The sequence below is a fragment of the Anser brachyrhynchus genome (genome assembly GCF_964034855.1).
Source record: "Anser brachyrhynchus genome assembly, chromosome: 10".
In the NCBI taxonomy this organism is placed as follows: domain Eukaryota; kingdom Metazoa; phylum Chordata; class Aves; order Anseriformes; family Anatidae; genus Anser; species Anser brachyrhynchus.
The window spans coordinates 24,872,137-24,889,095 of NC_137705.1; the positions used below are offsets into that span (position 1 = coordinate 24,872,137).

General features: G+C 38.6%; 1 protein-coding gene across 1 annotated transcript in view; it reads left to right on the top strand.

Annotated features, from left to right (window-relative positions):
- Window positions 1-478: 478 nt before the first annotated feature.
- Window positions 479-16,959, top strand: part of APPL1 (adaptor protein, phosphotyrosine interacting with PH domain and leucine zipper 1) — a 29,925-nt gene continuing 13,444 nt past the window's right edge. The window contains exons 1-12 of the mRNA XM_080605652.1: window positions 479-662; window positions 4,995-5,093; window positions 7,051-7,110; window positions 8,298-8,369; window positions 9,195-9,282; window positions 10,692-10,733; window positions 11,447-11,505; window positions 11,975-12,121; window positions 13,473-13,555; window positions 13,659-13,817; window positions 15,317-15,505; window positions 15,835-15,877. Of these exons, the coding sequence (XP_080461778.1) occupies window positions 609-662; window positions 4,995-5,093; window positions 7,051-7,110; window positions 8,298-8,369; window positions 9,195-9,282; window positions 10,692-10,733; window positions 11,447-11,505; window positions 11,975-12,121; window positions 13,473-13,555; window positions 13,659-13,817; window positions 15,317-15,505; window positions 15,835-15,877 (1,095 nt within the window). The 5' untranslated portion in view covers window positions 479-608. The remainder of the gene's footprint in view (window positions 663-4,994; window positions 5,094-7,050; window positions 7,111-8,297; window positions 8,370-9,194; window positions 9,283-10,691; window positions 10,734-11,446; window positions 11,506-11,974; window positions 12,122-13,472; window positions 13,556-13,658; window positions 13,818-15,316; window positions 15,506-15,834; window positions 15,878-16,959) is intronic.

Sequence of the window (16,959 nt, forward strand, 5' to 3'; positions counted from 1 at the left end):
GGTAGGGAGATAAATTATTTGTTGAGAAAATCCTGATAGGTGGAGGAGAGAGACGTGGCAGGGATGAGACGGGCCCCCTCAGAGGGGACGCGGGTGGCACCCAGAGGGCACAGCAGCCGCCGCCGCCGCCCTGACAGGGACACAAGGCGCCGTCCCCTCAACGCACCCCTTTTCTCTGAGGGGACTACAGCGGGTCTTTACAGAGTAAAGACCACTGGACCTGGGAGACACATGGCTTAACACACAGAGCACTTAAAAAAAGAATAAAAAAAATGAAATCGCTTAGATTTTTCTCAGCACCTTCACTCGACGACCTCTGGCGCTGGCCGCCCCACCGCGAGGCGGGAACAGCTCCAGTCCCCCCTCCTTCTGGACAGCTCCCCTCAGGCATCCCTACTGGCAGACAGACGGAATCGCTGACCAATAGCGAGGAGGCAGGATTGGCGGCAGAGCCAATAGGTAGGCCGGACGGGTGGGCGGGACATCCGGCGCGGCGCAGGGCGGTGCGGTGACGGCGGGGGGAGGGGCGCAGTCCCCCGGGCCGCCTGAGGGAAGCGGGAGCGCAGCGGCGCCGCTCAGCCCCTGTCAGTCCCCATCAGCCATCCGCCATGCCAGGCATCGACAAGCTGCCTATCGAGGAGACGCTGGAGGACAGCCCCCAGGTAGGAGCGGCGGGATGCGGCCCGCTGAAGGCCCACCTGCGGACTCCGGGCCTAGCGCCGCTGTACTCCCCCCCTCAGCGCCCTCCTCAGGGCTCCCCTCAGAGTCCCCTGGCCCTGAGGGGGGCTGTCCGAGGGAGGTCTGAGGGGGTTTGCCTTCGCAAACGCCGTCTTGGCTTCTCAAAAGGGTTTTTAGTATCTTGGTCTGGCACAAAAAACGGGAAAGTTTTAATAGATGCGCATAACGTTAGGTTATTGGGTGAGGTTATCGTGGTGTTTGTTAATGCTGTGATTGGGTAGGGAGCGCGTGGTGCTGGGGTGCCTGTGGTCGCTCTGTTACCTGCACCTCTGCGCCTGCTGCCTGCCCTTGGCAGCGGTGCCGTGCGGTATATCGCCAGCTCTTTCGTGCTCCCGTGAAGCAGGAAATGCTGTCTTCAGTTGCACTGGTTTCCCTTACTGGTAGCAACAACAGCAGGTACTTGGTACCGTCACTTTTCTTAGGCGTGGATAAATAAAATTTACAATATATACGTATTTTTAAATGTTGTTCTTTTGAATTAGATCCTTGTTTTACCGCATTATTTGTGTTGACGAGCAAGATTGCCTGTACTGTAAAAGCATATGCATTGGTAGTTTTGGTCCCTCAACCACAGAAGGAGAAACTTTCACTTGCTTAATATGGAATGTTAATCCCTGAAATTACAACTATTTTAGCAAATCTACGTCAAGTGGAGGAACAGCCTAAAAAAGGTGCCAGAAGAAGGCCATGTAGGAAGTATATCATCACTTTCCAAAGAACAGTGCCCCATATAGCTCTAGTAGCAGATGTTGGATGAGATCTTTTCTGTAGTATGGTCTCTGGCCCAGAGATGTATGCTTGCAAACAGGAAAAAAATATGAAAGCATTATAATGATGGTAATTTAACATAATTGTCCGTTGAAGGCCTGTTCTCAGTATATGGAAATCAGAACTATTCATATTTATAGGAAATGTCTAATGTAAAATAAACTTAGGATGCCTGATAAGTGAGATGTTGAGTTTTTTTCAAGTACTGAAGACTGAAATGTCATTTCGGAAGCTCAGGCTAAAGCTGCATATTGGAACATAATCGTCAATTCTACAATCTTTCATTTGAAGCTGTTTGTAAGGAATACAGATTAGCAAAGCCTAATTAGACAATCTTTACTTACTAATATACCTAAGCTATTAGATTTGCCTATATCTTCTCCTATTTGAGCTACAAAATTTTCTGTCTTCCAGCCAACCTGATATTTCAGGTGAATTCTGGTAATCACCCCTTAGAAGAATGTAACTGTGGCTTATAGTTTTCTATTACATCAGTTTGTTTCTTTTATCTTGTAATTAGTGCAATGAAAATGACAACAAACATTGCTTGAGGAGAGACGAAACCGTGCTCTCTTTAAGAGTTGCCATGGCTTTCTGATTTATGTGTTCATATTGCTTTGTTGTAATATTAAATCAATCAATCTAGATAGTTTTTCAGTGCTGATCTGTGGACTAGGATTTTGCACCTTTAGACTGGTTTGAAATGCTGGCTTCAGTTATATAAGCTTCAAATCAAACTTATTCTGCATCTAAGGGCAAGAAAGGCTTTTCTAAAATGGCAAAAACCATTGATTTCTTCTTGTTGCAGGACAAAAAACTAGCCACACCAGTTCTAGTCATAAGCCAAATGACACTTTACATAGTCTTCTGCCAAGCAATGCAGCACAATTTCAATATGAACTTAGTGCATATATTATACGCATACTCAGTGTATGTATAATTTATTTAGAGAGAATTTCTGCTCTCTTACTTGCATTTCCAAGCCATTGCGCAATAAAAAGGCCAAGAGACTTCACAGTACAGGCTGTATCTCCTATCACTTAGAATACAATATGTGTGATAACATAAATTGTTTAACAATTCACTGACTTCTGACTGGGTGGTTTCTTAGTGCTGTTTATTACTGGTAGCTTCTAGTATATCTGCTCATATATATGGGATGAAAGCATCTTAAAGAACATGCCGAATTCCATTTCTTTTTTTCTAGAAACATGAGTAAACAATTCCTCCTTGTTTTTTTTAAGCAGTATCTGTCAGTGTTTTCAGTTTCAGATTATTTTCTTTCCGTCAATGTGGTAACATTGTCAATTTGAAGTCTGTACATCAACAAGTGATATTTTTACAATGTTCTGCAGTGTTCTGTATTAAAGAGTAAACATAATCCAGACACTCAACCTGATAACCCTTTCAAATGGCAAGGTCAGATTTGCTTATGTTCAAGTTTAAAGGTCATGAGTATATAATTCAGTGGTTATGGTACTATGTAATTTTTTCCTTTTGCATTCTTTCATGTCTGTTCCCTTTAATGGAAGAGTCACACTTGTGTCATTAGGATGACACAACATGTTGCCACACCTGCAATATTTGAGTTCTCCACCTCTTCTTCCTCCACCCACCCCTGACACTTTTTTTTCTAGTTGTTTTATAAACCAAAACCATCATTAAAACGATTTACTGTGTTGGCAATGCTGTTTGCTTTTTTTTTCCCCTTAGGTATCCTGTGGGCATTATATGGTATGATCATATTTGTGAGACAATCACTCATCTAGAGTTTCATGCTCAAATAACATATTTTATACATGTTTAGTGTGCATAGCTTGGTTATCATTAAAAGCAGAAATGAAGAAAAGTAGTTGAAAGAGACCTCCTTGCTTCAAGGGAAGATGGAGTGCATTCTAAGTCATTTCAAGACAAGTATTCAAGTTAGAAAGAACTTCTAATAATAAAAACACCCTGTTTCATGTGCAGTGTGATCCAGTGCTTTTCGCTAATCTCATCAGAGGTTTCCCTGATGTCCTGCGCCAGTCTTTCATTCTTTCCCCAGGTCCCGTATGTTCCATCCCTTCCTCCTTAAAGGAAGTTAATGAGTCTAAGGAAGACTAAGAAAGAGAATTTACAATTTCAAGTGTTTAAAAATTATAATTTGTGAGGAAAAAAATCACTTATATACTCACAATTCTCTTCATTTTCTATCAGGACATTAATTTTAGTATGAACCTAAAAATGAAGCAGAGTCTTCTTGCTAAGACATTACTAGAGTTAAAGGGTTTATTCTGTGTTTTCTGCAAGTGATATTCCTGTTTCTATATACAAGCATCCCAACCAATATTTTAGTGTAGTATTATGTAGCTTTTTCTTAGGAAAAGCAAATACAGCTTCTGCAGAGCTATAGGTATGTTCTCTGCTCTTCCAGTTTTGGTGTTTTGTCTTGGCAGAAGCAAGCTATTCGATGCCCTCCTGGTGAGGAGTGATAGTGCTTCCAAGTGCAAAAAGGATGCAAAAGCACTGAGTAAGCATCAATTTAAACTTAAGCATGAATTATGCCTGAGCAGCCTGATTGCCTTCTCATCTAGTCAGTCATTTCATCACCTGGGAGAGCTGTGCATGCCTTGACCTAACCGAGGGTTTCATATGGTCTCTAGTAACTCCTTCTGGCCAAAATGGGCAGGTACAGGCTGCAGCTGCCTGGAAAAAGCTGCTGACCAGTTAGACTTAAAGGTTGGTGGTCAGTGTTTTGAAGTCTAATAGGTGGACAGTGATAAAGAGATTGTGCTGCTTGCGCCACTGGGGAAGTGATCAACAGGATGTGCAGTCATCAGCCTTGTGGGTGCCCCTAGCTAAGGCACAGGCTGACTGGCGAGCTGGGGGAACTGGACAAAATGGGCAGATATTTTCATTGTGGAGTGGTGAGGGAGAGGAAACATAAATCTCAAGAAGATGTAGATCCTATGAGCTGTTTTCTTGTTTGGTTGGTTTGCTTTGGTTGTTTTCAGTTTCTCAGTCTTTTGGCCGTGGAATTGACTCTTATTGCAGAGGTGAATTGTATGTCCACGCACAGCCAGCAGCTGACTTTGTGCAGGATGGGTAGCACCAGAAAGCCACGGCTCTCCTCCTTGCAGAAGAAATGTGCGTACCTGGCATGCTGGTCAGTCAGCTTTACCATTTTCCTTAGGAGTGTACCATAGTGGGTCCAGTGGTTGCCCGCAGTTCCAACGTTTTTATACGTATCCATTCCTGTTGGTCCTTTCTGAAAATGTAATTGTTTTAACCTGGAGAGAGGCTGGTGGTACTGGCGAGATGGAGTTTGGATATCTTTTTAAGATACCTTTTTTAAAAAAACTGATATGTAACATGTAGCATTCTTGTAAACAATGTTTGGGGCTTTATAAATTTTTCAGTAATGAAACCTGAAACAAAGCTACTTAACTTTGGAATTTTGTTACATTTAAATACTTCTTTGCTAATTTGCCATGCTAATGTTTCTGCAGACCCGTTCTCTGCTGGGAGTATTTGAAGAAGATGCTGCTGCAATTTCCAATTACATCAATCAGTTATTTCAAGCGATGCACAGAGTATATGATGCACAGGTAGTGTTATGGAAATTCCTGAATGCATATACAGTTTTTGAATGACATTTCATGTCTCTTGCTTTTTTAAAATAAGTGATATATATATTTTTTAAAACTATGTGGAAATGAAATTAAATGATTGTTTTTCTCTATGCTAGGGGATAGTGAGAACTAAATTCTGACTGTCACCTGGAATTTCTTTTGCAATAGAACTTCTTATGACAAGTAAAAAGATTATCACAGAATCACAGAACTGTAGGGGTTGGAAGGGACCTCGAGAGATCATCGAGTCCAACCCCCCTGCCAAAGCAGGTTCCTTAGAGCAGGTTGCCCAGTTAGGCGTCCAGATGGGCCTTGAATATCTCCAGAGAAGGAGACTCCACAACCTCCCTGGGCAGCCTGTTCTAGTGCTCTGTCACCCTCATCGTGAAGAAGTTCTTTCACATGTTGGTGCAGAACTTCCTGTGCTTCATCTTGTGGCCATTACTCCTTGTCCTGTCCCCACAAACCACTGAAAAGAGGTTGGCCAAATCCCTCTGTCTCCCACACCTCAGGTATTTATAAACATTGATAAGATCCCCTCTCAGTCTTTTCTCCAGGCTGAACAGACCCAGGTCTCTCAGCCTTTCCTCATAGGGAAGATGCTCCAGGCCCCGTATCATCTTTGTGGCCCTCTGCTGGACTCTTTCCAGGAGATTCCTGTCTTTTTTGTACCGGGAAGCCCAGAACTGGACACAGTACTCCAGGTGAAGCCTGACCAGGGCAGAGTAGAGGGGGAGGATCACCTCCCTTGACCTGCTGGCCACGCTCCTTTTAATGCACGCCAGGATCCCACTGGCCCTCTTGGCCACCAGGGCACACTGCTGGCTCATGGCCAACCTGTTGTCCATGAGGACCCCCAGGTCCTTCTCCTCAGAGCTCCTCTCCAGCAGGTCGTCCCCCAGCCTGTACCAATATGTCTGGTTGTTCCTTCCCAGGTGCAGGACTCTACACTTGCTCTTATTAAACCTCATTTGGTTTCTTCCTGCCCATCTCTCCAGCCTGTCCAGGTCTCGCTGAATGGCAGCACAACCTTCTGGCGTGTCAGTCACTCCTCCCAGTTTTTTCCCATTTTCTCATCTTCTACTTATTTTACTGTATTTCCCAGGCGTTTCTAAAATGCTCTCCATTGTGGTCTTAAGGTGCATAATAGTGTGTACCAAGTGGGACATTCTTTTTTACCCACAACATATTCATACTTTTTTACTTACCACCAATTAGTAACTGTGCTTTTACACCAAAGGCAGAATTTATTTTGTGTGTTTTTCTGAACAATTACGTTTATGGTTGTATTTTTAATTGGTGTACACTTGGACTGTTTAACTTTTTTACTAATTTGTTAGTCTTGCTTTTCCTATTTTTATTTTCCTGTTTTTACTTTCATGACTAGTGTATTTATTGTAGGTTTCCTGCTATGTAATTTTATTTTACTGCCTTTCTATTTGCTTTTAATTTCTGTACTTTCTCCTGTTTATCTGCATTGTGAAAGATGAAGCTCTTCCATACCATGAACCTGCTAATTAGGTCCTCTGCATGTGTATGAGTCAAAGCCATTTGTAGCCAGGTAGTACTGAGGTCCATTCTAATCTTTTCTTTCCTTCACAGATAACAAATTCTTAATTTACAGTAACTAGGACAGCTAATTTGAAACAAAAGCAAATATGTACTGCATAGCACCAAAAATACAGATGTCACTGTGCATAGTGCAAGCTGGGAACCTCTATTTGTTGATACTGATTACGTGTAACTCTCAGTAATGTTTAAGAAATGGAAGGGCAGGATTCTTAGGTTTTCTGAAAATCTTCAATCAGGATTCCTTTTTTCAAGTTCCGTGTCTGTAGTAGTATCCTTTTCAAATATGTGATTTAAAAATATATATATTAATTTAAATCAATAAGTAACAAGCTTTCTTTTTTTTTTTTCTTTTCTGAATTAGAATGAATTAAGTGCAGCAACTCATCTGACTTCAAAGCTTCTGAAGGAATATGAGAAACAGGTGTAGTGTAAATCACTGTTGTCTTTGCATGGTCGGGACTATGTTTTTGTAGTTTTTTATCTCCCAGAGCACAATACAGAATGTATGTAGGTCTGATCCAGATGAAATGAAATGTCACAGTTAGATTGATTCTTTTGACAAAGATTTGATCCACCATGTTCATACTAGTTCTTCTAACAAAAATACAGATGCCTTACGTTCTGTGTAGAAAAATGGTGTGCAGAAGTAGTCAGTTGGAGAGAAACTAGTCTTATTGTTACTATTTTCCAGAATTAAGTAAGTTCCTCTTACCATGATGAATATTAGTAAGTTATAGAAGATTTTACTTTTGGATCAATGTTTTGGGGGTTGCTCAGAGTAGTGTTGTATTAGAATAGAATAGTTCAGTTGGAAGGGATCTATAAAGATCATCAAGTTCAACTGCCTTATCATTTCAGGGCTGACCAAATGTTAAAGTGTGTTAATGAGGGCATTATCCAAACGCCTCTTGAACACTGACAGGCTTGGGGCATCCACCTCTTTAGGAACCTCTTTAGGAACCCTGATCCAGTGTCTGACCACCCTCATGCTAAAATATTTTTCCTAATATCCAGTCTGAACCTTCCCTGTGACGCAGCTTTGTGCCGTTCCCCTGCCATCGGTTCCCAAGAAGCAGAGACCAGCACCTCCCTCTCTGCTTCCCCTCCTCAGGAAGCTGCAGAGAGCAAAGAGGCCACCTCGGAGCCTTGTTTTCCCCAGAGTATGCAACCCAAGTGTACTCAGACTCTCCTTGCAGGACAGGCCTTCCAGTCCTTTTACCAGCACCTTGGTGCTGATAAAAAGCGTTGATAACAATGTTGGACAAGACTGGCCCTAGAACTGAGCCTGGGGAACACTCCTACTGACAATAAATCACCCCTATGACATAAGTCATAGACATCAGGTTTGCATCGTTCCCTGAATGTTAGAGATAATTTGGAAAATAGATTCAAAAAAAAGAGAACTATTTTTTAATTAACTTCTGAAGTATTCCCTTATCACAAGACAGTTAAAAAAAAAAAAAAGCTTCACAAAATAGTCCTGCAATGTATTTCAACCGTATAATATTTTAAAATAACAAAATACCTAGTACAATAGACATAATTATTACGGTTATGTGAATGGCAGAAAACACTGCAACCAGCATGCCTTTTTTTTTTTTTTTGTAGCATTTTCCACTAGGGGGAGATGATGAAGTTATGACTTCCACTTTACAGCAATTTTCAAAAGTGATTGATGAGGCAAGTACTTGTATTTATTTAATTTACTATGCTAATGTTTGTTATGTATGCACTTTGACTTGCTTAATCACTCTAGTCTTCTTTAAGATAGGAGGTACAGAAAAGCCCTTCACTTGTCAATAAGATAATGCTTAATTTTTATATTGCAACATAGTTTGCTGAATTGATTCTTTATCTTCAGGTTATGTAACTTTAAACATGAGGATGCATTGTTGAGAACGAATGTAGCTTAACTTACTGTAGATGCAGCCAAAAAACGTTACAAAATGACCATTAGAAACTGCATTTCAAGAGGGTATTTGCACTCCCTCATTTCAGATGCCTGACTGACAGAGGAGCCACTTGCTGTCTGTGTTAGGGACAGATACTAAGCGACTGACTCTTTTGAAAGACAACGTAGCATCATTAAGGTCTGAATCGGGATTTTTCTCATGATCCCTCTCCTCAGTTTAAACACTGCACTTTGGAAGGAAGGAAACATTTGTTCTTCCTCTGTAACCTGAGAAAGACAGGCTGTGATGTAGTTGGAGGAGAACTGTAGAAATTGACTAGTCTTCAGAAGGTATGAGGCTATCTTCTGACATGATCCAGTAATTTAGAATATAGTCGGGGCAGGTAGGGACAAATACTAAATGCTGAATGTCTTCTATAAAAAGCTAGTGATGAGATCAGGAACGTAAAAAACAATTGCTGGGAAAATGAATTTGCAAAATTACATTTAAGTTGTACTTGTCATACCTGAGTGAAACCTATCTTGTTTTCTTATTTTTCTTTAGTCTTAGCACTATTTTCCTAAAATTTCCTTCTTTCTTTTGTCTTTTACAGCTCAGCTCTTGCCATGCAGTACTTTCAACTCAACTTGCAGATGCAATGATGTTTCCTATTACTCAGTTTAAAGAAAGAGATCTAAAAGGTATTGTCAAACAAACAACATTTTTATCAATGGCAGCAATGACGAAATTACAGCATTCCATCTCTGTAGCTCTTATTTCACTTAATAGAGCTGAAAAATAAGTTGCATATCCTCAGAAGAATGCATCTTGCTTTCTTTTTTCTTGTAAATTGTTTCTACTCATCACAGTATTACAGTAGTTAAACAGTACTGCTGTTACCACAAAAATACTAGTTATGTTATAGAAGCATTTATCTATTCAAGATAAAAATTTTGCAGTTTCTGTAAACATTAGGAAAGAATAATTTTCAGATATGTTCAGGAAATATTTGCGTATATAGCAATACCATGACATCAATATAATGTCTGGACTGAATTCCAAAAGCAAAGTGCCAAAGTTATGATACGTATTTTATTATTAAGGTTTAGTAAGGTAGTTCTTCAGCCCTGCTGGTTACAAAGGTGTCATCTTATGTGCAAGCATAAGATGCTTTCAACTGCTTATTTTTGTAACAGATGTATCTTAATCTGCTTGATCTAAAATAATAGACCTGAGTATGATAGATTTTACTGAAGGTGCTGAATTGAATAGACTTGGTTTCAAATATAAGCTGAAGTTAAAAACAAAATAACTTAAAACCCTGATGATGAACTTCTCAAGGCTAATATTACTGCTCAGAGCTTGGGAAGGTCTGTTAGTATCTTCTGAAGAAGCATCCCTGAGGCAATAATTGCAAATGAAATTTTCCCACTGGCATTTTTTTAAAAATACCAGCTAACATAGTGTTTAATGATACAATACTTCTTTATGTACTTCATAGACACTTTCTGTAAAGCTTTTCCATGTTTTTTTTCCTTTGTCTTTGCTTTACCATGAAGTTGAATATAGCTCTTTCCTTGCTTATGTTGTGATGTGACACAAAAACATGATCGCAATCAGAGCAAGTAGTGCTAAGTATAGTACTGATTTCTGTTCCCTGACTAAGCGAGACAAAAAACATCTGGGGCATCGCTTATTTTAGGTAGGAGGAATCACACGTGGGGGAGGAATCACAGTATGTTTGGGCCTTTCCTTTTCCTTCCCTTTCTATTGTGCTTCCACTTATCCAGCGAATACCAGAGCTCTGACCAGAACTGCAGGTGATGCATTTGGACTAATGATCTTTGTCAAAGTATTTGGAAAAGAAGTTTCTCCTTACCTTGTTAGAATATAGTGTCATTTTTGGCAAGTCAGATGCCCGCATAAACAATACTAGGGCCCTAAGTAGGAGCAGACTTCCCTGGCCGCATAATGCCTGTGCTGATAGCTCAGTATGGTACAAGCTATCAGCTACAACTACTCAGTAATGTAAAATTGCCTGAGAAATCTTTATGTGTATAAATGGTATGTTTATAATAACTTAATTGAACTATGATGTTTTGTTTTGTAGAGATATTAACTCTAAAAGAAGTTTTCCAAATTGCAAGCAATGGTAAGTGTAAAATATTCAGTGTTACAGGTATTAAAATATGACAGTGTTATCATAGATAACTTACTCAGAAAATTAGCGAAGATATTTGTATAGGCACCCAGTGTCCTTGGATCACTTGTAAATCTCTGCTCTATATACCAAAGTGTTAAGGCAAATAGACATTATTTCTTAGAATACTTTAAATGTATATATTGTTATTAAATAGTTCAGGATTATGCAACAAAAATCAATTTAAAGAGTAAGGTGTTAGCTCACTTTTTAAAGTCAGGATTTAAAATAGATTGATTTTAACACATCTTACCTCCCTAAAATGAGTTTAATAGTTTTCTTCCTTGTTTTTACTTTTGCTCTACTATATCCTTCTCTTAATCTGGGTAGCTTCAGAATTTTTAGAAGCAAAAATGTTTAGATAAAGATTTTCATGGAGAGCTGACTGTTCTGTGTCAGGTTCTGTCTTTGAAGAATATTGGATGCTTAGGGAAATTTATAACAGTTTGGGCATATTTACATCTGGTTAGGATTTTTCTTTAACAAAAGTATGTGTGGCCACATAGTAAATATGAAGAGGCAAGAGCAATTCTTAAAGGTTTTAGTACGGCAGAACTTTAAATTTGACTTGTATTACAAGACAAAGTGATATAAAAGGTTTTATGCTCTATTTCATAAGTGATTAGTTTATCAAAATGACCATAAATTCTCTCTTCATTGCTTAGACCATGATGCTGCCATTACCCGATACAGTCGGTTGTCAAAAAGAAGGGAAAATGAAAAGGTTCGTAAAACAAAATACTGCATATAAGTATTTTTTAGAGATGAGAAATAATTTGTCTAATATATGTACTTATGATGGAAGATAATGTACAGCAGATTGCACTTGAAGTTTTACAGTTGACATTCTATCACTCCAGACAGTTTGTTTCAGAACACAAGAACAGCTTTCCTGAATGCACGCCTGTCTTGTAACACTGAAAAAGCTAGAAGATGAAAGTTGTGATACTATATTTGTTATTTTGTAAAGAAAGAACTACTCTTTCTGGGGAGTAAAGAATACTCTGTTTGTTTTTCATGCATCTGTAAATTAGAGAAAGGGAGTTGTAGCGCAAAAGATGCAAATGCTGATGATAGAGGGTAGAACGGTACTGTGGTGTTTTTTGTGCTGGTTATAAAGCTGTTGACAAGGCATGTGATGAATGCCGAATCTTAAACCTTTTTTTTTCCCCCTCCCATCTGTATCTCTTTAGATCAAGGCTGAAGTTACAGAAGATGTATATACTTCAAGGAAAAAACAGCATCAAACTATGATGCATTATTTCTGTGCGTTAAATACTCTTCAGTACAAAAAGAAAATTGCTATGCTAGAACCCTTGCTAGGATACATGCAAGCTCAGGTAATTTCAGATTCTGTAAGCTGTAAGTCTTAAAGAAGATGTAAAAGTACTTAATAGGGGTTGATCTACTCAAATTCACTGCAAGACCTCTTTTGCAATCCAGGGAAGCAAACTCCATCCTCATCCGTCTATCTTGTCATGTCTGTTGCTGTGAATATCATTATTAGCCCTATTCTTTTTCTGCTCAATATATGAGGTTTTTTGAATCTCATCATGACATGCTCTCACTCCTGTTGGAGAATCTTTTGGGGAAGTCTTGTTGTCAAATATAAAGACCTTGTTCTAATCCAAAACCTAGGTGGCTAAATTTACTGTACTGCCTAAATCTTAGTTGCTGGTACTATTTTTTTTCTCTCTCAGGATCACTAACAGGAATAGCTGATTAAAACTTTGATGCATGTAGGTCTCCGTGGAAGACCGTTTCTCCTCCGTTTTCTTCTCAGAAAGTAGCATGGAGCCAGTTAAGCTCTCTTTCCTGTGGCAGCTATTCTGAAATAAGATAATCACCAAAACCACATCACTACCGTTTCTAATCAAGGGTGTGAAAGAACTGGAATGCTTAAAGTCATTCTGGCTTGAATTTGTTTAATACAAGTGAACTCATGATGGGTTTATTTCAGGATGAGTGAAATAGAAAATTAGCTATGGAGTAAGTTTGGAGAGACTTCAGCTGTATTTTCAGAAGTATGTTGTCAGTACCTTTTGTAAAAGAAGAAAAAAAGCAAACTTTCCAGCATCTGTCACTGCCAGATTGTAGGAATTAACTCTTACAAAGTGTCTGATAGCTTTCCAAGTCCAAGAAGAACTCTTGTCTCTCTTGCAAATTTTGGAGCTTGCACATAGGAACTAAGTTCTAAATGTTTTATGTAATAAAGTCGATAGTGCAACCTGTTGCTCGGGTGCTGGTTTTGTTTAATCTGAGAATGAGAGTGGCAGGGCCACCTCCAATGGTTCCCCGTTCCAAGATTTCATATGGCTAAATCCAATTTAGATGTGGCAGTACCAATATGGAATAAATTGTTGAAAGATGCATGTTGCCAGTTCCCCTAGGAAGGGTCCACAGTTAGAGGGTGGCACCCTGGCAAGTTTCTACATTCACATATTTCTGTATTTCATCCAGGTGGCTTTGCGTGCATCCTCTGAACAAAGTTAGATTCCTCTGCAGTGCCAACATCAACCTTCACTTGCAGACAAAAACATGTATTCTGTTCCTTTTGTTGAGACTTAGGTGGGAAGAAGGGACAAAACCAGATTTCTCTGAGAAGATTTAAACTTATATGGTTTCATTTGTTAACTGTTTATTTAGTTTTATTCATGACTAAATTCTCCTTTCCTTTTTTTTTTTTTTAAGATAAGTTTTTTTAAAATGGGTTCAGAAAATCTTACTGAGCAGTTGGAAGAATTTTTGACAAATATTGGCACAAGCGTACAAAAGTAAGTTGTTTTTGTTAAATTTTGAACTGTTATCAATACAATTATTGTTCTGTTTCTACTTGTTAACATATTATCTTTGTTAGTAACATATTACTTACTTTAGTGTTCGCAGGGAAATGGAGTGTGAAATAGAAAACATGCAACAAACTATAGAGGACTTGGAAGTAGCTAGTGATCCACTGTATTTGCCTGATCCTGATACTACGAAATTTCCCGTTCATAGAAATCTAACACGGAAAGCTGGCTATCTCAACGCAAGAAAGTAAGACTAGTTTCTTAAAACTTAGAAAATACTTAATTTTGGGAAAGGAGACCTAGAAATGTATGAATCACAGAATCACAGAATCGTCTAGGTTGGAAGAGACCTCCAAGATCATCTAGTCCAATCTCAGCCCTAACACTAACAAGTCCTACACTAAACCATATCACTAAGGGCTACATCTAAACGTCTTTTAAAGACCTCCAGGGATGGTGACTCAACCACCTCCCTGGGCAGTCCATTCCAATATGATTATATTGTTTTGAAATTAGTTATGTTTATCTTTAGATACTCAGTTTAGTAAGTCACATTGGAGCTATCCTTTCTTTGCAATCCTTTACTTGTTTAATATTAATTTCTGTGTTACACTGACAGTGTCATTCAGGGACAAAGCACACGATTTTAGTCTTATTTTGCCTGAACTTTCACATCAAAAAGAAAAGTTAAAATTCATGAGAATGTAATTTTACTGGATTGTAATTGGAAGCCAACAAGATTGCAGCTGTCAGTATTGTTGTATAAGTATCCAGTAAAGCTTTAGGATTCAAGTTACTAATAAAATACAAGCTTGAGATACACAGGGCAGAACACTCTGTTAGCCTAAATATGCTTTGAGCATCCTTCACGATTTCATGAGGTGGAATTTCATGTTGTCCACTGGAAGGTGCTGTTCAATAACTTTAGTTATTAGTAAGTTCAGCAGCTGAATTTTAGAGTTGTTAAAAATAGGTTGTAACACTAAGATTGTTTCCATAATTTATATAGTAAACTTCAAACAAGAAGATTTTTTCAAAAGTCAGGTTAATTTTGCAGCAACAGATAGAGTAAAATACTCACTGAATGGGGCATGGACTTCTGCAGCAGAACAATTGCAGCAATTAATATTGAAGAAAGGAGTATCTGACCAAAAAGGAAGGCTAAACCACAAGTGTTAGTGACTTTTTGTCTCAGGTTCCTTTGCTTGTTTCCAGAGGAAAATAAAAAAAGAGGAAAATAAAAAAAAAAGGCAAGAAAAAAAAAGTGAATGATACCTCAATTTTCCAAGTATTTTGTATTTTACATTACATGTCTTTTCTAGTGCTTAACACGAAGTTCTCCAAGACTTAGTCTTTTTAACAGTGTAAGGCAGCGTAGAGTTCAGAGGTCTTAGAAATTATGTTGATAATGCATATCAGTTGAATATGAGTATTTCATCAAGCAACACTGTAAAACCTGATAATGAAAACTAAAGAATCTATGACTTTTTATTCTGAGCTAAGTTTCATATAATCTAAGAAAGCAAATATTTATGTATACTTTACCCAGCAGTGGATACAGAATAAAAAAAGCAACTGATGGAAAGAGAATAATTTAGCTGTAAAGTTAACCTAAAACATGAGGAATGTTTTCTCTTAAGTGCCCAGATGGCTTGCTCATGAAATTTCATTTTATTTTATTTTCTAATTTATACAGCTCAGCTGAACTCCTAACCTACTAAGTAAGGATTTCTTTTTGTGTTTTAGTAAGACAGGGCTGGTATCTTCCATTTGGGAGAGACAGTTTTACTTCACTCAAGGTGGAAATTTGATGAGCCAAGCAAGAGGTGATGTAGCTGGAGGACTTGTCATGGATATAGACAATTGCTCAGTAATGGCTGTGGACTGCGAAGACAGACGTTACTGTTTTCAGATAACATCTTTTGATGGTAAAAAGTAAGTATTCTTACGTTACTGTTACCTATCTGCTAGTGTACTCACAATTGCTATAGCTGTGTGAATGTGGTAGAAAATACATAAAAAGGTTTGACTACATTATGTGAGTGCTTATTACATGGGCACAGATTTTTTTTTCATTTTCACTTGAATTGAAAACATAAGACTTTTTACCCATTAAATGTTGACTGCGCTCAGCGTGTATGCAGAATCTTCAGACTGTATTAATTTGTTGTGCAATATATGAATATGAAAATGGGGTTTCCTGTCTAAATGGAATTGAGGCATTTTAAGTAGACAAAACTTTCTTTTTCATTCTCTTCTTTCAGGTCTTCAATCTTACAGGCAGAGAGTAAAAAAGATTATGAAGAGGTAAGCTTACGGGAGGTTCGCATGGAGTCCAGTGATTTTCTGTGGCACAGAAGGGAATACATTAGTAAGAATAATTGGAGTGCTCGTTTTGTATGTTTTAGGTAATAAATAGTGAACTTGCTATCCATAATAAGTTTCAGGAAGTCTGATAAAATACTACTGTGTTTAAATACTAGAAGAAAAAAAATCCTGTTCTGATTGTTGCCAATTTGTTTTCAGTATTGTGGAATAATAATGAAAAAAGCCCACAGCAAAACAGATATTAGTAATGGAAGCTTGGCAAATGGTGCATCTTCCCTTTTGTGCTTTCCTAAGCTTCTTTCATTGTACCTGCTTGTCAGGAATGGAAAATAAAGGAGATCTTAAGTTAGGGCACAGGTAATGATACAGGCAGCTGAAAAGTGAGGGAAAAATGTTTTGTGGCCCCCGATGCATGATCAGGGAAACATAATGAACAATAGTTGAATCAAGAAATGGGGCGTGATTTGCTTTTGAGCTGCTTTCAAGACTGCTTGTGAATACAGAATAAGGAAATACAGAAAATACAGTACTTTCAGCCTTGATTCACATTCCTCTGAGATCATTAATGGTACATTGATGTAAGCCTTTGATGCTATTTCTAAGGTTTTTAACTGGGCTATGTCAGGTTGGCCCTGGTCCCTTTGTTCTCTTGAAGTTGTATAGCCTAACTCTGAAACATTTACCCTCAGAAGGCCCACCAGAAGAAGGGAGCTTGTAGTCAGCCTCAGTAGCTCAGAATTGTGGTTTCCTGAGCTGTAGCTGCTGTGCTTTTAGATAGCTCAGGTGACATGCCTAAAAACAAGCCGCTCTGGTTCAGTGGAACAGCGCTGCTAGCATGCATATATATAATTCAGTTAGTTGAAAATTTGGAGTTATAATCCAAAAATTGAAAAGCAAGGAGCAGGAGCAAAGGGTTTTTCATAGTACAGTGAGAAAAGAGGTTTTAGCTTAGAGGTGCAAGAGATGGGCAAATCCCACAGAAGGCAGATGGAATTTTTTTAATGTTTGGAGGAAACAATGTAATGTGCAGTCAGTAAATAATGGAGTTCAGAGAATACACA